The sequence below is a fragment of the Agelaius tricolor genome, unplaced genomic scaffold, assembly GCF_023055355.1.
Source record: "Agelaius tricolor isolate 1412-34295 unplaced genomic scaffold, bAgeTri1.0.p SCAF_9, whole genome shotgun sequence".
NCBI lineage: Eukaryota > Metazoa > Chordata > Aves > Passeriformes > Icteridae > Agelaius > Agelaius tricolor.
Genome location: NW_027269269.1, coordinates 8,134,834 through 8,155,279, shown reverse-complemented (window position 1 = coordinate 8,155,279; position 20,446 = coordinate 8,134,834). Strand labels below are relative to the sequence as shown.

At 38.8% G+C, this 20,446-nt stretch overlaps 1 protein-coding gene across 4 annotated transcripts in view; it reads right to left on the bottom strand.

Moving 5' to 3' along the window:
* The window catches only part of PDGFD (platelet derived growth factor D), a 139,173-nt gene that overhangs the window by 14,333 nt on the left and 104,394 nt on the right, over nucleotides 1-20,446 (bottom strand). For all 4 annotated transcript variants that reach the window (XM_071434188.1, XM_071434186.1, XM_071434187.1 and 1 more), the window contains 2 exons: nucleotides 15,471-15,530; nucleotides 10,093-10,294 (listed from right to left, as the gene is read on the bottom strand). In XM_071434188.1, coding sequence (XP_071290289.1) covers nucleotides 10,093-10,294; nucleotides 15,471-15,530 — 262 coding nt within the window. The remainder of the gene's footprint in view (nucleotides 1-10,092; nucleotides 10,295-15,470; nucleotides 15,531-20,446) is intronic.

Here is a 20,446-nt window from a genome sequence, read left to right as displayed (position 1 = left end):
GCCATAGCATAGATCACACTGACTATAAAGGTGCAGGGAAGGTTTGCAGTAAAATACTGGCCTGAAAGCTGAGGACTGGTCATTTTATTTGCTTTGTCACTTCACATATTTGGATCCTTGGGCAAGAGATTCCACCTCTGACATTCTCTTCCCTTCTCTGTTTATACCTGGTTTACCTAGATGCTAAGATCTATTTTTTTTTTATTATGAGCAAAAATAAGGCCCTTCCTGTGCTCACTAGAGAAACATTTTTGGGGAGTGATTCATCCCTTCCATGGCAAGAGCATTTAGGACAGCCTGCATGACTTTCTTCCTCAAGTTGCCTGTCTATACTGTTTATGAACAGAATTTAGACGGTTCATTTTTAGATGGAGAAACCAATCTCAGCAGCATTAATTTTATCTGGTGTTACTATTAGAGGCATACAAATAAATACAATTAAAATTAATAGGCCCTTTGAATGCCAGTAGTTGGTTGATGTTTAAATGCCTAGTATGCGAGATCTGTCATGTAAACAAGTGGTAAAGCCAGCCATAAAAATAACTTATAGACTATCAAATGTGAGTCTAAATGCTGTTTCTAGTTTTGGCTTGTAAAGCTAAAGCAAAACCAAAAACTGCTTTTATAAATATATTTTCCACAATTGTGACACAGATAAAAGCAACAAATTTAATGAGTTCTATTTCTATAGAAATAGATTTCTTTTTCCTTCCTTTTCTGTCTTCTTTTTTCCTTAGTATTCTGTCTACCAACTAGGTGTTCAAAGCTCAGTAATTCATTCAGGAGTGCGGGGCATGTGAACTTGTGTTGAGTTTGACTCCAAACAGTATTTGCTAACAGAAGCATCAACAGGAAAACAGGATTGGCTCAAGTGAGAACTGAGATAACAGTCTAGTGTTTGTGAACATATCAAATTTTCAGGGCATATTTAACAGGTCAACATAACCTCTGCTTCTGACAACACTTATGCTTGTGCTTTAATACAAATATGTGAAACCTTACAACAAAGACACTTCATACTTTCTGTGACTCAGGCCTTGTCAACATCACTAAGTTAATTGTGGAAAAAGTGGTTGATTTGTAAACATCATGCACCTTTACATTCTAACCTGGAGGTAATCACAAGGCTGATATGCAAGAGACAAGGATACATAAATATCAGAAGTGCCATTACAGAAAATCATAGCAGATTCACTTTTTTTCTGACAAGGTGTTATCTCAGTCAATGGGAATTTAGCAGATAAATTGCTATTTTATAGCAATTATGATACATTCCCCCATGAAATCTCAGTGGTTCTCTCTAGAGAGCTAGCATCTCTCCAGAAGAGGTATAGATCATCCTCCTGCTATAAGCACAAAATCAATGGGACTGGTGGTACACTCATGCACGGAGAGAAAAATACACTGTGAGTGTCTTTAGCCAGGACTGGCAAGTCCAGGGTATATTGATTTCTTTGTTTTAACAGATTATATTTTCTTCTCCACTGTCATTCTTCAAAGCCACGTATTCTCACTGCAGGCTTTCAGGCTAATTCTTTCCACAAGGAAGTGTTTCCCACACCTCTAAACATTCTCACCAGGACCTTTGCCATCAGCTTTGCTAACTGGTAAAGGAAAGCACTAGCTGGCTCCTATTCACTTCAGCCAACTGATGTGACAGAAAAATCTACTAAAGGAAGAAGAGGGCTGAAAATTTGCTGCCTTCATCACTAATGAGATTGCTTGAGGGGAAGGCCTGGATCATCCACACTGACACTGTAGCAATTCAGGGGAGTATCTATGAGATACTCAGATAAGCAGGAAGGTCTTATTTTAGTGATGTTGCAAATGAAAATGAGTAATCTCAAGGAGAGAAGAAAAGCCTAAATAAACAATTTAAGAGACACACAAGTCATCCTCCATTAAAATTAATTTGGAAGTAAACACCTGCACTCTTTTTTTACTCTGCTCTACAGAACTGCAGTGCTTGGTGGGAATAAGGTGAGCATGCAGAGTACTCAGAACAATGTATCCTGTACTCTGGTAGCACCACACTGACACACAAGAACAGTTCCCATTGCCTAATTAAATCCTAAGCTCTAGACCACAGTTTATTGCCCCCCAACAAAAGAGCACATTTTATTCTAAAGAACTCTCTCTGCTGAAAGCTTTAATATGCATTTTTTCCTGTCTTTGGATTGTTTTACTGTCTGGAAGTAGTCCATTTCCTCATCCATATAAGAATGAGATTTTACAGTACAGTCAGTTTCATGCATCACTTCACTGCTGTGACTAAAATGTAACCGAGCCTTGGTGTGATTGGTGTGAAATCCAGCTGCTTTACTTATCAAGGACTGAAACCACTGGAGTCCTTAATTTAAAACTAGAAGTAAAAGGTTCTTTAGACTGGATGCAAATAATTCCCAAGTATTATTGCAGAATGTCTGCATCAGAGACAGCTTAAAAGTAAGGCAAGCATAAAAGAGATGCACTGGAGCACTAAACAGGATACTTGGGGCCCAAAGTTTGCCCCTTCCTTCCCTTAAATCCTCTGATTAAAACCATCCTCATTTCACATAGCTTTATGGCATATGTTTACCTTGAAGCATTCATCAAAATATTTTGTGATTCTATGATCTCAATCAGAGGTAGGCACTGAAATCAGAGACGACAGCTAATGCCAAGTTTTATTCTGAAAAAGGAGGCCTTAAAGATTGAGAAGAAAACCTCTGGTTTAATCAGCTGCTGGTCACTGATTAATTTTAATAAGACAGTCAGTCTGTTAGGGTTGCTTTTAACACTTTATCTGCTTCAAATTCACATCTGATCATTCTACACTTCATGCATCAGTCACAGAACAGAGCTAAGGTGTAAGAGATGGCAGCCACCTTGCCATGGTATTCCTATACCACATGTCAAAGCCATCTACAAGGCAAGGCAAGGAGGATTCAGGTAGCTGCAGACTGGTCAGTCTACGATGAAATTAAGGGGCAAATCCTTCTTGGAAGCAATGCCCAGGCATATGACAGACAAGGGGGTGACTGGGAACATCCAGAATAGATTTAACGAGACCAACCTCAGAACTGGCTCTGAGACATCTGTCTTGCTGGATGAGGTGAAAGCAGCAGAGGCATCTGCTGATTTTTGAAAGAGATGCATAGCATCCTTGCAGCCAGATTTCTGAGATATAATGGAAAAGGTGGACTACAAATTCAGTAGATAACTGGAATATTTGAAACTTGATGAAAGTAGTCAGCAATTCCAAGTACATCTGGTAGCTGGTTAATATTTGTGTTCCCCACAGGGTAACGCTGGGGTCAATACTGCTAAAGATCTGCAGGTAAACTAGAGGCACTGTAAAAGCCATCAAAGACATTCAGAGCAGTGCTGTATCTGACTGAAGCTATGATGTGGCTGAACTTGAGTTGGAAAATTCACAAATAAGCTGGAGAGGGACTTTTTAGAAGGGCAAGTAGTGATAGGACAAGGGGATATTGCTTCATACAAAAAAAAAATAGGTTTAGATTAGATATTAGGAAGAAATTCATTACTGTGAGGCTGGTGAGACACTAGAAAACGTGATCCAGAGAGGTTGTGGATGCCCCATTCCTGGCAGTGTTCTAGGTTGGATGGGTTTTGAGCAACCTGGTCTGGTGCAAGGAGTCTCTGTCCATAGCAAGGGCACTGGAACTGGATGATCTCTAAGTCCCTTCCAGTCCAAACCATTCTGTGATTCTATAATCTCAACAATGTAACAAAGAATATTTGGATTACCAAGATAATGATATTCTTACAATTATATGACAATAACAAATGAAATATAATTTCCCAGTCTCATCTTCTGCTGGTTAAATCATCTAAATGCTCTGACACTGATGAAATCATTCTTCTCCATACAAAATTTTGACCAAACCCTGTAGCTTTTAGACTTCAACACATATGGCTGATGCTTTTGACTGTTCCACTGCACATGCTTAATGATATCACAATAAGCAATTTGTTAAATATACCTGGAAACTTGAGAGCTATCTAAATCCTTCTCATGGGAGCTAAGAAGATCTAAGATCTTGCAATTTGCATTTACTGCAGAATCACAGCATCAAGACAAATCTCCTCAATACAGCAGCTATCATTTTAGAGGAACAAAAGATCAAGATTTCAGTAGGATTATAACTGTTTTCATGGAACAAAGGGCAAAATATATAGGCCTATTATGGACTGGCAAACCAATTACCAGCTGTGGTACAGGTCAAGTAGCAAAAGCAGGCCAAACTATTGGACACTGCTTCACTGAAATCAATGGAAAAGAGCAGCTTATTCCAGTGATAAATAACATGCTATAAGTTTCACTAGCATTTTAAAAAAGGGTTTAATAAGAGAATCTTTCACTGCAGTGACCAACAATTGCATCACGTAACATGCGAGGGAAAATCTCATTTGTCACAGAGAGGGAAGGTAGGAATGTAGATCTGAATTACATTGTGAAATGAAGGAATGTGTGCAGTTTGCATGCAACAGACAACTTGGCTCCTAACTAAAGAAGAGTGGGGAAAATATTCTGGTTTTTAAGCCCAGGGAATACTTTAAATTATCAGCTATTTAAGAAGGTATTCCATGTACTTAGAATATTCAAATTTGCCATGAATGAGCAAGCATTCAGCATTTGTGATGCCTGCACTCCCTGTCTGGTGCACTGAAACTTGCTGGTAGCCATCCCAGAATCTTTCAAGGAAGAGTGCATGGATGCTTGCAGTAATTTATTGGCCACTGCTTGCAAGCCTCCGAGAAATAACATTAAAATTTTAACTTCTTGCTGGACTATTTTAAGTTATGACAATTAAAAACTATTGTTAAGGACATGGTGAAACTTGCCTGATCTTGGGAACTGATTTGGCAGTGAACAGCAGAAACATTCCGTGAAGATTCATGGTTTGACCTCACTACTCCCCTTCCAGAGAGCAGTGTGGCTATGCCAGCAAGAGTTTATTTATTTAACTTGTAAAGCTGTCACTGGAGAGAGATGCTATTGCAAAAATGTCCCACCTGATTAATTTCCTCTGATAGCCAAAAGCTTCTTGTGTATTATTTCCAAAGAAAATGAACTTAGAGGAAGGGATAATCTTGTGAATTACCAGAATGTATCTATCTACATGTGCTCCTGCTTCTAAGGTTTATTTATGGGAAAAAAAAAAAACCCACTCCATTCCTTTCTAAAGATAACCCCTTTCTTTGGGTACCAGCTCCATGACATTTAGATTTACTTCTATGATGAGAAACAGTGACCTTGTTCTTTTTCCTTTCTTTCTTCATTTGTATGGAAACTATTTCACAGGTGGAGGTCTTCTTTTAATTAAAAATCCTTATTCAATGGGAGGTAAGAAATCAGAGACAACAGCAAAACATAAATGCAAACAAGTATGTGGGAAAAATTAAATAATGTTTAATTGGTGGATTGAACTGCTTGCAACAGTATCTCTTAGAAGCTCTTCTAATACTATTAGTCAGATAAATTCATGCTTACAGAAATTTAAACTAGGATGAAGATGCTTCCTTGAAACATGTCTGTACTCTCCCCATGACTCTCTAGAAGAACAGAAATCTTTGTCTGCGAAGAACTTCAACATAACGGTGAAGCATGGATGTTTACTTCTTTACCTGTGTTCTTGCCATGAACAGTATTAAATAACCCAAAAGTGATATCTTTCTGGAGATGCTTAATATTTGTAATAATCAAATTACTATGACACTGAGATCATCAATATATTACAATATATTACAGAAATGTAAAAGGAATTATTTTAAAATAATACTTTTTTCCTAACAACCTAGGATGAAAATAAAGCTGAATATTTATACTTTCAGAGTTTCTAAAATGCAGAAATTGGTCGCCTTTATGAGTATATTTACAACTGGAGAGGTTATTTGAAATATCTATCATATTTTCATGTAGGTGTACACCATAGTTTATACCTTATACAAGGCCTCTCATTTCAGAATTGTGAAAATCTGAATGCATCTTCTCCTTTCTTTTCTGTCCTGTTCTGCCATCTGGATTGCACAGTAATTTTATGGTTAGCTTTCACTGGAGTGGTTAACAGCAAACCTTGCTGAACATATAGAGAATTAAATATCAAACTTAATGTGGTTATTAGTGAGACACATTTCATACCAATATCTCACTTCAATAGTAAGAAATGCAATAGAAATTTCAATAGAAATGCAATTTTGGTTTCAGAAGAAAGAAATGCACTTAACTCAATAGAATTGCATGAATATTGTAGAGGTGTGAGATCAGATTTTGTTGACTGAATGGAGTTACCATAAATATGGATTTAATCCACACACTCTTCAACTTTAGGTACTTGCAAGAGATATATAGGAAAAGACTGATCTGTATATGCATACATTAATGTGTACGAATACAAAAAAATCATAGAATCCTGTGGCCTTCAAACATCAAAGATACAACTGTAAATCAAGCACTGCCATAATAATCTCTAAACCATATTCCCACATGCCACATTCACACATCTTTTGAATATTTCCAGGGATGGCATCTCTACCACTTTCCCTGCATAGTCCATTCCAACGCCTGATGACCATTTCTGTGAAACTCATTTCCCTAATATCCAATCTAAACCTCCCCTGTTGTAAATTCATGCCATTTCCTCTTGTCCTGTCACTTGCAGCCTGGGAGAGGAGACCAATCCTAGTTGGCTGCACCCTCCTGTCAGGCAGCTGCAGAGAGTGATGAGGTCCCCCTGAGCCTCCTTTTCTCCAGGCTGAACACCCCCAGCTCCCTCAGCTGCTCCTCACAGCACTTGTGCTCCAGAGCCTTCCCCAGCTCCGTTGCCCTTCCCTGGACACGCTCCAGCCCCTCAATGTCTCTCTTGCACTGAGGGGCCCAGAACTGAGCACAGCATTGGAGCTGTGGCCTCAGCAGTGCTGGGTACAGGGGGACGGTCACTGCCCTGCTCCTGCTGGCCACACCTGGCTGATCCAGGCCAGGATGCCATCGGCCTTCTTGGCCACCTGGGCACACTCTGGATCATGCTCAGCCACTGCTGACCAGCACCCCCAGGTCTTTTTTCACTGGGCAGCTTCCCAGCTCCTGTCCTCAGCCTGCAGCACTGCCTGGGGTTGCTGTGACCCAAGGCAGGACGCAGAACTCAGCCTTGCTGAGCCTCATACCATTGGCATCGATGTAGCAATGATTGGAAGAAGCAAGAATGGAGCCAGAGACTACTTTTAAAGAACAAAAGGTTCTGAACTCAAATTTTAAGATATAAAAACCTATTTAAATGTTGAAAACTAGATTTTGGGCTTTTGTTTGTTTGTTTTTGTTCAGAGAGTGGTTCCAGAGAGATTGAGCAGCCTCCATGCTTGGAGATATTAAAAACCTGACTTGACATGGTCATGAGCAATCTTCTATTGATGGCCCTGCCTTGAGGAAGGGCATTTAAGTTCCTGAGGTGGCCTCCCACTTAATCTATTCCCCGATTCTGTGAGTTTCAGTTATGATAAAATACGGACTTCTTATTTGGTTGACCTTGATAGTTGTAGATTATTAATTGGCGAATTAAGAAAACACACCATTTAAATATCATTTATCACCTGTCCCTGTTATCAAAATTAGTATTCAGCAACACTGCCTCTCTTAGCTCAATTTTGTGCCAGAGTTTGGTATGGGTAGAAGGTTGGATAGGAGTGAAAGTATTAGTGATTAATTTATACCATTTACATGGTGTGATCTGAAAATGCTGTGAAAGATAGGCAGAGATTACATCAAATTGCTCTTTCCTGCCCCAGGGCTGTTCTAACTTAGGATAAAAAAATAAAACCTAAGCTGTAAGCTGAAACAGATAGATATCTGAAATAAGTTATGATATAATCTACTGCTCTCTTTGCTGCAAGGTTACCCCAGTGCCTATAAACATTCCTCAGAGATCCACTCTGTCCATGTTTAAAAGCCACCAAACATTTCTAATTTAAGGATTTGTAAAGCTGTTCCTTACTCCTCACATCCTCCAAGAACAAGCCTTTAATCTTGTCAGAAGTTTATGACTAAAAAAAATTCTTAACTGAAATTTTTAAAAGATTTCTCTGTGGTGAGGTACTTTAGCCCAGAGAGATGCTAACAGTCAGGGAATTCGGCCTTTAGTTCAAAAACAAAAGGAAAACTGTTATAAAACCTTTTTTCTTTTTCCTGTAACCAAACCACCACCAACAAAAAAGCCTATTAAATCAAGTATTAAAACTGTAACTGGAAAAATGTTATGCATCTGAATTTTCTTAGCACTATCAGATCAGTTTGATACCTGCAGTCTGCATAATTAGCATCAGTAAAGCATCAAATGCTATTTTATACTTATGTGGTTATTTAAATATATGGGATACTGGGCCAAATAGGATCTGAGAATGAAATGATATCTGGAAAACAGAACCAGTACAGGATACAGGATCCTAAACAGCTTCTAATAAAAACAGAACAGACCCTTCATTTCTTTTTTATACATATCTACTGGTGCCAAATCCAGCCTGGATGAATTAGGGACACACAGATCATGTTCCACACACCCACAGAAGATCAAAACACTCTTGAAAGTCACGCAGTGATACTTAGGTGAAGTTTTTCCCCAACAATGGTGGTTCTTGCCTGAAAATTCTGACGTGCCAAAAGGGAGCAAAGTAAAGGGGTTCACTTCTTGCTGAATGGGTGCTCAGGGCTTTATTACAGATTCCTTTGAAGTGCTGAGCCCAGAAACAAAGAAAGCCAACCTGTCTTGGAAACTGTATACCAGTACTGTGTCTACTAATACACAGCAAGTGCCTGAGGTTATTCTGCTCCAAGGATAACAGCCACAGGACAGCCCACATTCCTGCCATTCACCTCTTACTCTCCAAGTCATGGTGGGCACATAAATGACAGGTGGCCTCTGTCAGATCCTGGTTCATGCCTAACAATGACCAGGCTGACAATTTAGCAATATAATGATTGTATTTCAGGGCCTGGGAACACTTTTTGACAGTTTTCCCTAATACAGATGTAGTCTATATAGCCCTTTTAAGAGCAAAGCCTCATAATTTGATAACAAGTTACAAACAAGGAACTACAGTTCTCTCTTGCTCCTTAGAACATGCTTAAGGTATGGGGGGATGGGATCTGAGATGTAAATAAATGGTAGATTGCACAGAATTGGAATTGTGATTTGGGAATTATAAAGTTACAAATAAGAATGCATGTGATTACATAACTTGAAAATAGATGACAACATGAGAAATCAAACAAAATTTTCAACTCCAGATCTGGTGTGAAAAGTACAGTGACTGTCATCCTAAAGAATCCTAACAGACCTCCTACATTTATACAGCACATGAAGGGCAATTTTGTCAGGCCCTTCAGTGCATGGTTACCTCAGAGCACAACTGTGACTTCTCAATAGTGTTGCTTTATTCATTATGGCTTGGCACTGCCAGCTAAACACCCCTTTGCTTTACCATTTGGTGGATTATTTGAACTAACAGAAGGAAACAAGAAACATAACCCAGAAATGTGTGCTTTGCTCAATTACAGACAAAGATGTTAAACCATAATAATGTTCCCTGCCAACATAATGAAAAACAGTGAAATGTTCACATCCTAAAAAAACCAGCTGCACATACAGGTGTCTGCACCAGATGCTTCCCTAAGCACAATGTGATAAAAGTGATCATTCCTCACTCAACAGAGAACAGTCCCTAAGCAGGGTATTTAAAGAAGGATGATAACACAGGTAATTAGGAGCCCCACGCTTTACACACAAAGCAATGATTAAGAGGGTAAAGCTTAGAACCATATGTCTTTACATGTGGACCTGTGTTCTTATTTGTGAATTTATCATAAAAATGGGCAGTTTTCAGTCTGATTTCTCAAGTGAGATCCTACCTGGAAACTGATTAAGGATTGAACTACACATCCCTGGTTTTAATAGGTGGTACCTTGCCCTGTGACTCCAACAGGAACATGAGCGCCAGAATGTAACACCTGACTGATGGACTTTCCTATGAGGAGTGAAGGAATATCCTGTCCTTTCCCCAAAGTATGTGTAAGTATGTTCCAAAGTATTTTCCTACCTTTGGACTTCCTGTCATGGTAGCTCCTGCCTCGATAATGGTGGCCACTGTCTGTGTACAGATTCTCAAGATCTTCTTGCCAGGAGTCCGGGTTGAAGTGTTTGAGCAGATCCTCCACCGTGTCAAAGGCGGCGATGGTCTGATCCAGTGCTTCCGCCGTGAGCGTAGGGTCAGTCACTGATGGAGAGGGATAGGATACCCCCTAAGAGTGACATACATCTCAGTGTACTTGCAATAAATTACAGCACCACTTTAAACAACTGAAAACAGTTACTGACAAGCTTGTTTAATTATTGACAGAAACAGTTACTTTGGGCCATCTTTTCAAGTCTTTGGGCCAGGACTTTCTTACACCTGTGTTTTCTTTTTGTAAGACGAGATACCAAGAAATTTCCAAGTAAATCCCAGAAGAGATGCCGGGAGCAAAAGTACTGCCACTGGTGGACTGTGGGTATTCAAATGGAGTCCTCAAAGGGAATGATGGTTTGCATATATGCAAAGATGCAATGAAAATGTCTTTTGAAATGGCCACAGAAATGGAAATGCCAGTTGCTATTTCACATGAGGCAGATCAGAGACCACAGCAGAGAAAGACAAATGCAAAGAAGTCCACTAGACAATCTTTCTCTGGTCAATTTGGACAACAATTTTGGCATGGCTAGAGACTTGGAAAAATGGCCCTTTATTATCCAAAATTAAATGTATTAAAAAACAAAGATGAATTGACATTGAACTGACATTTTACCAAAAATAAACTTACTAAACAAACAGAAAAAACATGATATTTGGATCTTGGAGATGTCGGTGGGTGAGAAGCTGGACATGACCTGGCAATGTGCTCGCAGCCAGGAAAGCCAATGGGGTCCTGGGCTGCATCCAAAGCAGTGTGGGCAGCAGGGCCAGGGAGGGGATTCTGCCCCTCTGCTCTGCTGAGATCCCACCAGCACTGGGGTGTAAGCACAGGGAGGACATGGACCTGTTGGAGTGAGTCCAGAGGAGGGACACCAAGATGATTAGTGGGATGAAGGAAAGACTATGAGAATTGGAATTGTTCAGCCTAGAGAAGAAAAGGCATCAGGGTGACCTAACTCTGTCCTTCCAATGCCTGAAGGGAGCCTACAGGAAAGATGAAGAGAAACTTTTTACAAGAGGAGGTAAGACAAGGTGGAATGGCTTTAAAATCAAAGAGGGCAGGTCTGGATTAGATTTGAGGAAAAAATTCTTTACTGTGAGGGTGATGAGACACTGGAACAGGTCTGAAAGAGTCTGTGGAAGTCCCATCCCTGACAGTGCTCTCAGTCAGGTTGGAGAGCAGCCTGGTCCACTGAAAGGCATTCCTGCCCACTGCAAGGGGATTGAAACTAGGTGATCTCTAAGGAACCTTCCAACCCTAAACATTCTATAATTCTACGATCTCATTAATGTAACAATGAATATTTGGATGAATAATGTAGTATCCTCACAATTTTAACACCAAATGGAATACTTATTTTCCACCAGTAAGGACCAAGTTTTGTTCTCTGAGTGTTCCCACTGAACTTTGGCACAATTTGACTTTGACAGGATTGCAGCATTTTCAGTTTTATTGGAGAGGACATGAAACATTGCTAAAATTCTTAATTTACTATCAAAATATTCACTATCCTGATATCACTTTTTCCATTATCTAAGCACAAGGCCGAATAGTATGCAAAATATGCACAAGAAAAACTATTAATACAGATCTCTTACTTTCTGAAGAACCACAATCAATTTTGTCCAAAAACAGGCATAGTATAGCACACAAATTGTTTGGTCTTGTAAGTTCAAACGTTGGGGAGAAACCCCTAGAAACCTAAATTCTTTCATGAAAATCCAGCTCTGAAGTGATGCACCAGAAATATGCCAGTTAAAATCGATGGCTTCCCAAAATATTTGATTTGCCTCATCTCCCAAGTAAATGTATATGTTAACCTATTAATCTTTGTGATTAACTTCAGTCAGTTAGGTCAGAATGGGAGGGTCAACTCATTTGAGCAAATTCACTCACTTGTTTGCAGGATTGTGTCTTTCAATTCCTCCTATAATGGTTTTAGAGTATATATATATATATTTTAAAATAAAATGCTTCTCTTTAATGGTAAGCTGTATCACACAGCTAACAACTCTTCACATATTCCTGCATATGTTTGCTGAAAATATGGACAGTCCAAATTATTAAAAATCAGGGAGAGAAGAAACAGCAAACATAACAGTAGTCCAGTCAAGAAAGCATAGCTGCACTTTACAGCTTAGCACCCATAGCCCAAGAAGTTTCAGTGGGCCCACCTGGGATTGCAGTGCCTTTCTAGTGCAGCGCCAAGGCACAGTGCAGAGGCCTGTAAAAATTCACGATCCCTTAAAAAGGAAGGCACACCTTTAAGCCTCTCTCCTGACTTCTACATGGCTGGGACTAGAGACTGTCAGAGAGGTGGAAGTCCCAGCAGTAGAAAAGCTCACAGCAGCAAAGTGAACACAGCATTGGTATTTAAAGCAGTGTTGTAGGACAGACTGTGCTGCAGCCAGCATCATGCAGTGTGCTAACACAGGGGCTGGGGTTACAAAAGGGAAAGGCACCTAAATGCTACTCATGGCAGTCCAGTAGGGAAAGACCAGCCCCTGACTGCCTTTCAAAAGTGAGAGAGATGCTCCAAGAATGCTGAAGAAACGGGAGCATAAAAATCAGTCACAGGTGTGTGGTTTACGCAGTGTAGGAGATTTTTTCCCTCATGTTCAACTGCACATTTCATTACAGAAGTGGAGGTCAAGCTGTGAATATGAAGGGCATGTCAAACTCATACAGGCAGCTGGGATTCCCCATTTTCTTTTCAAATAAAAGCTCCTACTCAAGAGATTCATGCAGCCTTGCTAAAACACAGAAGAAAGCTTAACTTCTTCTCAGTGACAGCCAAATCAAGAGGAATTATTTCAACAGCTGAGATAGCCTCCTGGCAGCAACATCATGTGACAGGCCCAAAAGCAACTTCAAAGCTGCCAACCCAACTGCCTCTCTTTTGTCCTGCCAAGAATGAGGCGCTCGCTTTGGGAGAGTTTGTGCTTGTCATAATCTGACTTCTGAGATCATATCCAAAGAGGGGGCAAGAGGAAATGTAAGAAGCAATGAGGAGCAAAGATCTTCCACATTATGTATCTCCTTTGTATTTCTTAAACGCACTGGGTACATTTTTAATTTACTGCAACACAAAGGTATCTCTTTTGTATGTGCTCTTGCCCTTAATTTCTGTTCACTCATTCTTTTCACTTTCCTATCTCTATTGTGTGCCTGACAGGCAATTCAATGTACACCACAGTTTTTTGTTGGTCATAAAATTACTTTACATATAATGGAAACTAACCTTATAAGGAGTTAGATTTTATTTCCTTTTTTTTTCCCTGGGTTTGCCACGATGGGTTAAGGGTAGAAGCATTTTTTTAAACTTTCTGAGAAAAAACCCTAACAAAAAACCAGACCAAAATATAACTCTATAATACGACCTCAGAGATGGAAGAAAGAATTTTCTTGCTCTAAAATTTTTATTCTGAGAGTTGTAATGTGTCTATATCCTAAAATGAGTCTTTTGGTTACTTGTGGGTTTGAGAGAAGAAACTCAGACCTGCCATGCTACATGAGCATCAGCAGAATTGTATGTCATCTTGTCTAAGACTCACAGGTCTGAGTTTGTCCTTCTGCTTCTCAAGACCATAACAGAATCCCTGAATCTTTCTCTCCTGAAGAACTTGGATGTCCTCAGACATTTTCCTTGGTGCTTTTGTGAAAAATTGCTCAATCTCCCTGCCTTATTTTCTCTGAGGATAAAAACGACTTGTGGGTGCAATGTGCAGGAGAAAGTATATCTTATTAGATAGGGAATGACATGGGAAAACCAATTAAACTGAGGTTCTGCTTCTGGTTTAGCTGTAGGTTTCCACATGACCTTGGCCATCAGCTTGCTACCTGTAATATTTGTATTGAAATTCCTTAGCTGCAACACATTAAAAACAATTTTTAAGGAAAAAAAAAAGGGAAGCAAAAAGATAAACTTGATTTTTCAATATGAAAAGGATACTGGGTTATTGTTTGGTATATTGTGCCTTTTATGACATTAACGATGGTAACTAACATGGCGTTTACCATAGGCTTAGTCTCATTTACATACTTACCTGATGAGGGAGCCCTAGGCTTACTTTTTCAAACATCAGCCTACCATATTTTTAAACAAAATATTTCATTACACTGAGGTATTTTTCCCATGCCCACATTAGAATGAAAAATGGATTTGTGTCTTTTAGTAAACCTGTTCTCTCATCTCCTGCTTGGCACATCCAGTAGATCTCACCCCTGCTAACATCACTCCTCAAGACTTTCAGCACAGTTGGTTCCAGGCAATCAGTGAATCGAATCATGAAGGGCAAGTGTCATTTGCAAATTCAAGAGTAAACACAAGTGAGATTGGCTTAACATCTTCTCATTTTGGCAGCACAGAGTTTTCTCTCTACTTGCTGCCTTGATTGGACCCCTATCAGTAGAATTAACCCATATTTTATTCACCGCTCATTCGCTAGCTACTCCTGGCAGCTACTGTAACAAAGGCACTATTAATAAGCTCTCTTCCATGAATGCTTCAGACACTGGTCTCAAGCCTGCTTTAAGCATTTACCCCCATCTCATGTGTTTTAAGAGGAGTTAACAAGAACCATGACGTGGTGTGGAGCAGGCAGCAAAGCACACAGAAGAGGACTGCCCATATTATGAATTCTCATGGTACTGTGCCATTCCCCAGCACTAGGAAATGGCAGAGAGGGCAGATTTTTTGCCAACGACACGAATCAAATGTAATGAAGAGAAAATTAAAATTTTTTACTAGCTTACTTGGGTTTTTTTCTTTCTTGATTTTTCTCCCAAGCTGCAATTCACTGCTGAATATGGAGTAACTGTACCTGAGTTCAGATATAATATTTTATTGGAAACACTTAAAAAAAAAATCTCAGTATTGACAATGAAATGCCAGATCCATTTTCCTGCCAGCCTGCTTTATGTGTGGTCTTCCATGTAAGTTGAGACATTCAATGATTAAAAATTTAGGTTTGTATCTGGTATTTTCATACTGGCAGGATGAGTTTGAAAACAAGAAATGTTTCCCAATGGCTGTCTCATGTGTTCACAACAGCAAAGGGCATATCCTGAATCTTATATCCCTAAAAACATACTGTTTGAGTCCAGTTTTATCAGCTGGATAAAAACTTTATTCATCTTCTTTCAGGTGAATACATAGTTTCTCTGTACAGATACCATTTTATTGACTTGGATTCAAGCCACTCTATCAATCTATTGACAGGCAAAACAGCGAGAAATTACTTACTGAGACAGAGCTTGTGACTGACTCCCAGTTGGTTTCTGAGGCTGCATGCTGGAAATCATCCTAAGGGGAGAAACACACAGGAAAAATCACCATTAAGGCAATATCCTAAATTAATTACAAAATCTAAAAAATTTTTCAGCATTCAACATCTGTCACTTTTTCTAACACTTTTTAATGCAAAAGTCCCTTGCTATGTGTCACTCCTCAATAAAGCTACTTCCATTCAGGTTCCTCCCTTTTCAATGTTTATAAAATCCTTGTGAGGTTGCTTGGACAAGAATGGATGAATATTATTATTGTTATTGTTATTATTATTATCATAATCAACCACAATAACAGTAATAATAATAAAACCAATCTGATATATGCTGCTTTGCACAGGAAGACCTAATCTGGTCAAGGACATTACATTCATCTGCCAACATAAATATTAAACAACATCTCTGTATGTCTACAACCAGAGTATTAATGCAGTTGCCAAACTGATCTGTTGGAAAGAATTTGAACATGCTAATTCCCTGGTACTACTTAGTCCAGGTGAAAAACAGGATAATCTAATCCATCTCAAAAGTAGTCCTAACATGACTGTACTGCTTTTGGTACTTGTGCTGAACAGTACATGATCATCACTGCACTATGTTTTGTTACATCAAAAAACCTAGCCACAGTACATTGCCATTAATGGTGTCATTGCACAGAATCTCTGGCATTTATGATTAATTTGAGCACAAGGATCGGATTTATAACATCAATCTTTGGACAACTATGAAGCCAACATCTAAGCAAGCCTTGTTTCCATTTACAATCAACTAAACCTGCCATTTCTGGGGTGCAAATCATCTGATCTGGGTTAGAAGCTTTACTTGGGTGACAGTGCACTCTGAAAATGCATTTTTGTCTCCATTGTCTCTATAAAGGGAACCTGGAAGGCTGATCTTAGAAACAGATGTGAAAACTGTAGATATTGACATGTGGTCACCTAAATCCCAATCCACTTGTCTGACCAGTGATGAGCAATCACTACTTAAATAATGAAGAAGCCATTTCTTTAATCTTTTGGCAGCTTTATTCATTTCCAATTGGAATAACTAAACTGTGAAAAATGGAAAAAAAAAAAAGGCAGCATTATAGAATGGTTATTAAACACACACATGCAGTGAATAGCTAATGATCAGCATGAATATGCAGGTAAGGAAAGTGGACTGAAGTGACAGCATACCAAGATTTTAATTTCTAAAAATAGAATATATGATGAAAAGGTTTAAGGAAGATGGATCAATGCCTTTGCTCACAATTTCATACTGAGTCAGTATCTGATAAGCTTTTTTTTAAGCTGGCAAATGAAAGGGGAAATGGAAAGGAAACTGCACAGCTGATGTGCAGTTGCTAGACTTGATCCTGTATTGCACCATACATATATATATATATATGCATATATTAAATTATTTCTTAGGAATGGAAAACTGAAAATTGATCTCATAATTTGCTAATTTGCCAATAAAAGGTTCTTTTACCGAAGAAGGAAGAGAGCTGCTTTCAGATCCAGAATCAATATACTTCGTTTTTTAATGTTTTCCATTTGCTATAGAAAAATATTTAATGCCTCAAAAGTTACAGGATTGTTTATTCAAAAATGTTACTGTTTCTTCTTCTTCAGTATTTAAGATTAAAAGAGATTGAGAAATCCCAACCCTAAGTGACCACTGAAGCTGCAGAGCAATAAAAATATTTATAACTATGTGGTCATTTTCTGCTAAGAATACAGAAGAAAAACTGGTGAAATTTTCAATGCAGATTTTTTTCTTAAAAATAGTAAAGAGATCTGAAAGCTATAATCAGATCATACACCATTCTGAATATGCCTCCCTTGGCCACATTCTCTACACGTTTGGTTGCCCAGTTTTCGACAAGTAACAATTTAAATTAAATAAAAATGTATTTGAAAAGCTTATGAATCCTCTGGTAAAGTCTGCCAGTTGCAGAACTTGGAAATAATTTCCTCTGTGTCATTAGCTTCCATTTAGCACTTCCAGGAAAAAAAAGTGGCATTGAGTTCTAAAGCATTATTTTAAAACAGAAACAATTTGCTTCACTGAATGTTTTGAGAAGACTGTAGTCTTATGTTCAAAGGGATGGGCCACTTTTTTATCTAAATGTGGATATCTAAACTGTTTCTTTAGTCTGTGATTCTTTGAGTTGGTTCATGCCAGGAAATCCCTCCAAAATCCTGATATAGACACGTGTACCACCTGCTTCTTGGATCTCAAACCTGATGACTGCACATTTCAACTCTGATTATATTCAATCTGCATAAACTATTCACAACTCTATGGCTTTGTTCCACCACCACTCAAGGCAGCTGCAGTCATTCTTGGCTTCACAGTGCTTTCAACCTCTACAGTTTGGAGATTATTATTATCTATGGCTTCTGCTCGCAGCTATTTCAAATAATAATATCAAAGTGGTTCTCATCATTACAAAACCCTCTCCTCCTTCTCACCATTGCCCCTAGCAGAAGCTGAAGGACAAATCTATTTTCAGTGCTATTTGTTCAATTCATTCTACCTTGTTCATGTGAATTTGCCTGTGCTTTGGCTGTTGTTTTGCTGTTGCTTCTTCATTACTTGAAACAACATTAAAACTTTTAGTTCAAACATTAAAAAAACACCAAAATTCTCATATGTTTTCTTACCAAATCAGGAACAACAGGGTGGTAATAATTTGGTGACATCACCTTGACAACAGTGCTTCTATTTTTGCATTTGTGTCATGGTAACATAAAAACTTTACTAGAGACTTCAGCAAAGCATTGAATTAATTGTTCTACAAGCAGCAAAAATACAGGCAAAACAACAGAACTACCAATCACCTTCTGATAGCAGCTACACTCAGTGAAGAAAAATTACTTCCAAACATCAACTTCCAAAATTACACCTCAGCAAGACAAATTCTGAGTCAGTCCCCAGAGTTAAATATGTATGGACATTGATGCATTGTTCCTGGCTCTGTTTTGGACAAAGAAAAGCTACTCTCTTCTTTGCAGACAGACTTTATAGCCTGTCTTTCACCATTGATGGCCACTAAGTGACAAGGAGTCACAGGGAATAATAATCCCTGTTTCATCCAGGTCTTTCCAAGTGGAGATCATGATGCAAAATCACAGCTATCAATGATATATGAGACTGCAGAGCCAGATAGCACTGGTTCCTGAGGAGGATGATTTGCACCCACAGGCTCTGCCGTGTTGAAGCCATGGGGCTTGGTAGGGTCATTAGGAACTGAGAGACATCAGGAAAACACCCGGGATGTGGCTGGGAAGCTTTCCAGTTGGAGAAGCATATTGTCATGACTCACTTTGTTGTACCACTCATGTGGCAAAACATGCGAGTCCTCTCAGCTATGCTGAGTTACTGCCTAGTCCTCAAATTAAAAGCAAGAAGCACTGTGATTTTTCGCCTTTTTTACATGTTTCTTCACTGAAGATTAGTCTTTTGTCATCTTGGTGCATGACTACGGTGAGGAAGGATGCCTGGGATAGGCAATAACCACTACAGGATGGGCACAACACCCAGACAGCTCTCTCCAGTGCAAAGAAGCAGCCTCACATCTCTATAAGCTTCTCTGTCAATTATTTTTTCTTAATCTGCAGTTTTCTGGGGTGATTGGACTAGTTTTGGTAAAAAAAATGTTCGTCTGACAAAACAACTACAAACTATTGCTCATGAAAGCTGAGGCAATGCTCTCCACTTTAGTGAGTGGGAGAGGTTCTCAAAGAAGTTGTGATTAAGAATTAGATTACATGCAGTACCCTGACTGATGATTTGGGCTCACTTGTTCAGTAAGGTCCTCTCCTAAAGGAGCCACCTTCTCTACTGTACCCTTCTACTCAGAAGACAAGTGAGGGAGAAAGGGTCAAAATGCAGGCATGGTCTTGGGGAAATAAGCATGAGAAAGAATGAAGTAAACTAAGAAAAAATTAAGACAGAGAAGCTGAAGTGTTGAGCTCTGCCTGTGGTCATCTCATTTGTGGTATTTAGACACCATAATTATAAGTGATCCAAAAGAAAAGCAGTTTCTAGAAATTTACAGAAGAATGGGGCTAATGGATGTACTGAGACACACAGATGATCCTGCAGAAACAAATCATGGGTGAAATGGAGCATGTTCAAAGAGGTCCAGTACAGAAACAAAAGGAAGTTGTGAGCTCTCCCTGGAATGAAAGAATTAGGGATGAAGGACAATGGAAGGTCTGTAAGGAAAAATTAGAGTAAATCGCAACTTGAAGAAATAAAGAGACAAAATTATCCTAACATTTAGGTTAATAAACAGAAACTCGATACTCATTGTTGAAAAACAGTCAACATGTATCTATTGCATTCAGAGTTATGTGCAGACAGGTGGCTGATAAGCAGATAAACCTGTATTTGTATATAGTAACAATAAAATATAATAACCTGTAAATTATTTTTTTTCCTGCCACAAGCAATAATACCTATATTCTCACTAACAATTATATTTACAGGTATTACATTTCCTATACAAAGAGACACATATTTCAAGCAAATAAACTCCAAACTCAGAACATGCTGTATAACAGAAATGGTGTTATATAAGTTAGAGGTAAAAGAAAAATCATAGTTCCATTCAAAAAAGTGCTGTGATACACATTCAAGTTTGTACAATTCAACTGATTAGATTTAGTTTCTCATGCAGCATTTTAGGACACTCCAATTTCTATAAATATAAGCATATAGATTTACACTTTGAAATAACTGTTTCTTCTACTATACTTTCATTTTGTCACATTGCTGGGTTTTAATTTAGTATCAGAATGATATTTATTAACAACTCCTAAGGATGCTGAAAGGTACCAACAGCAGGCTACTATGAAGCCAGAGGCTGCATTTTTCTTACAGTAATGGTCAAACTGCTGCTTCTCTGTTCAGCTCTGGTGACCAGACATTAATAAAAATAAA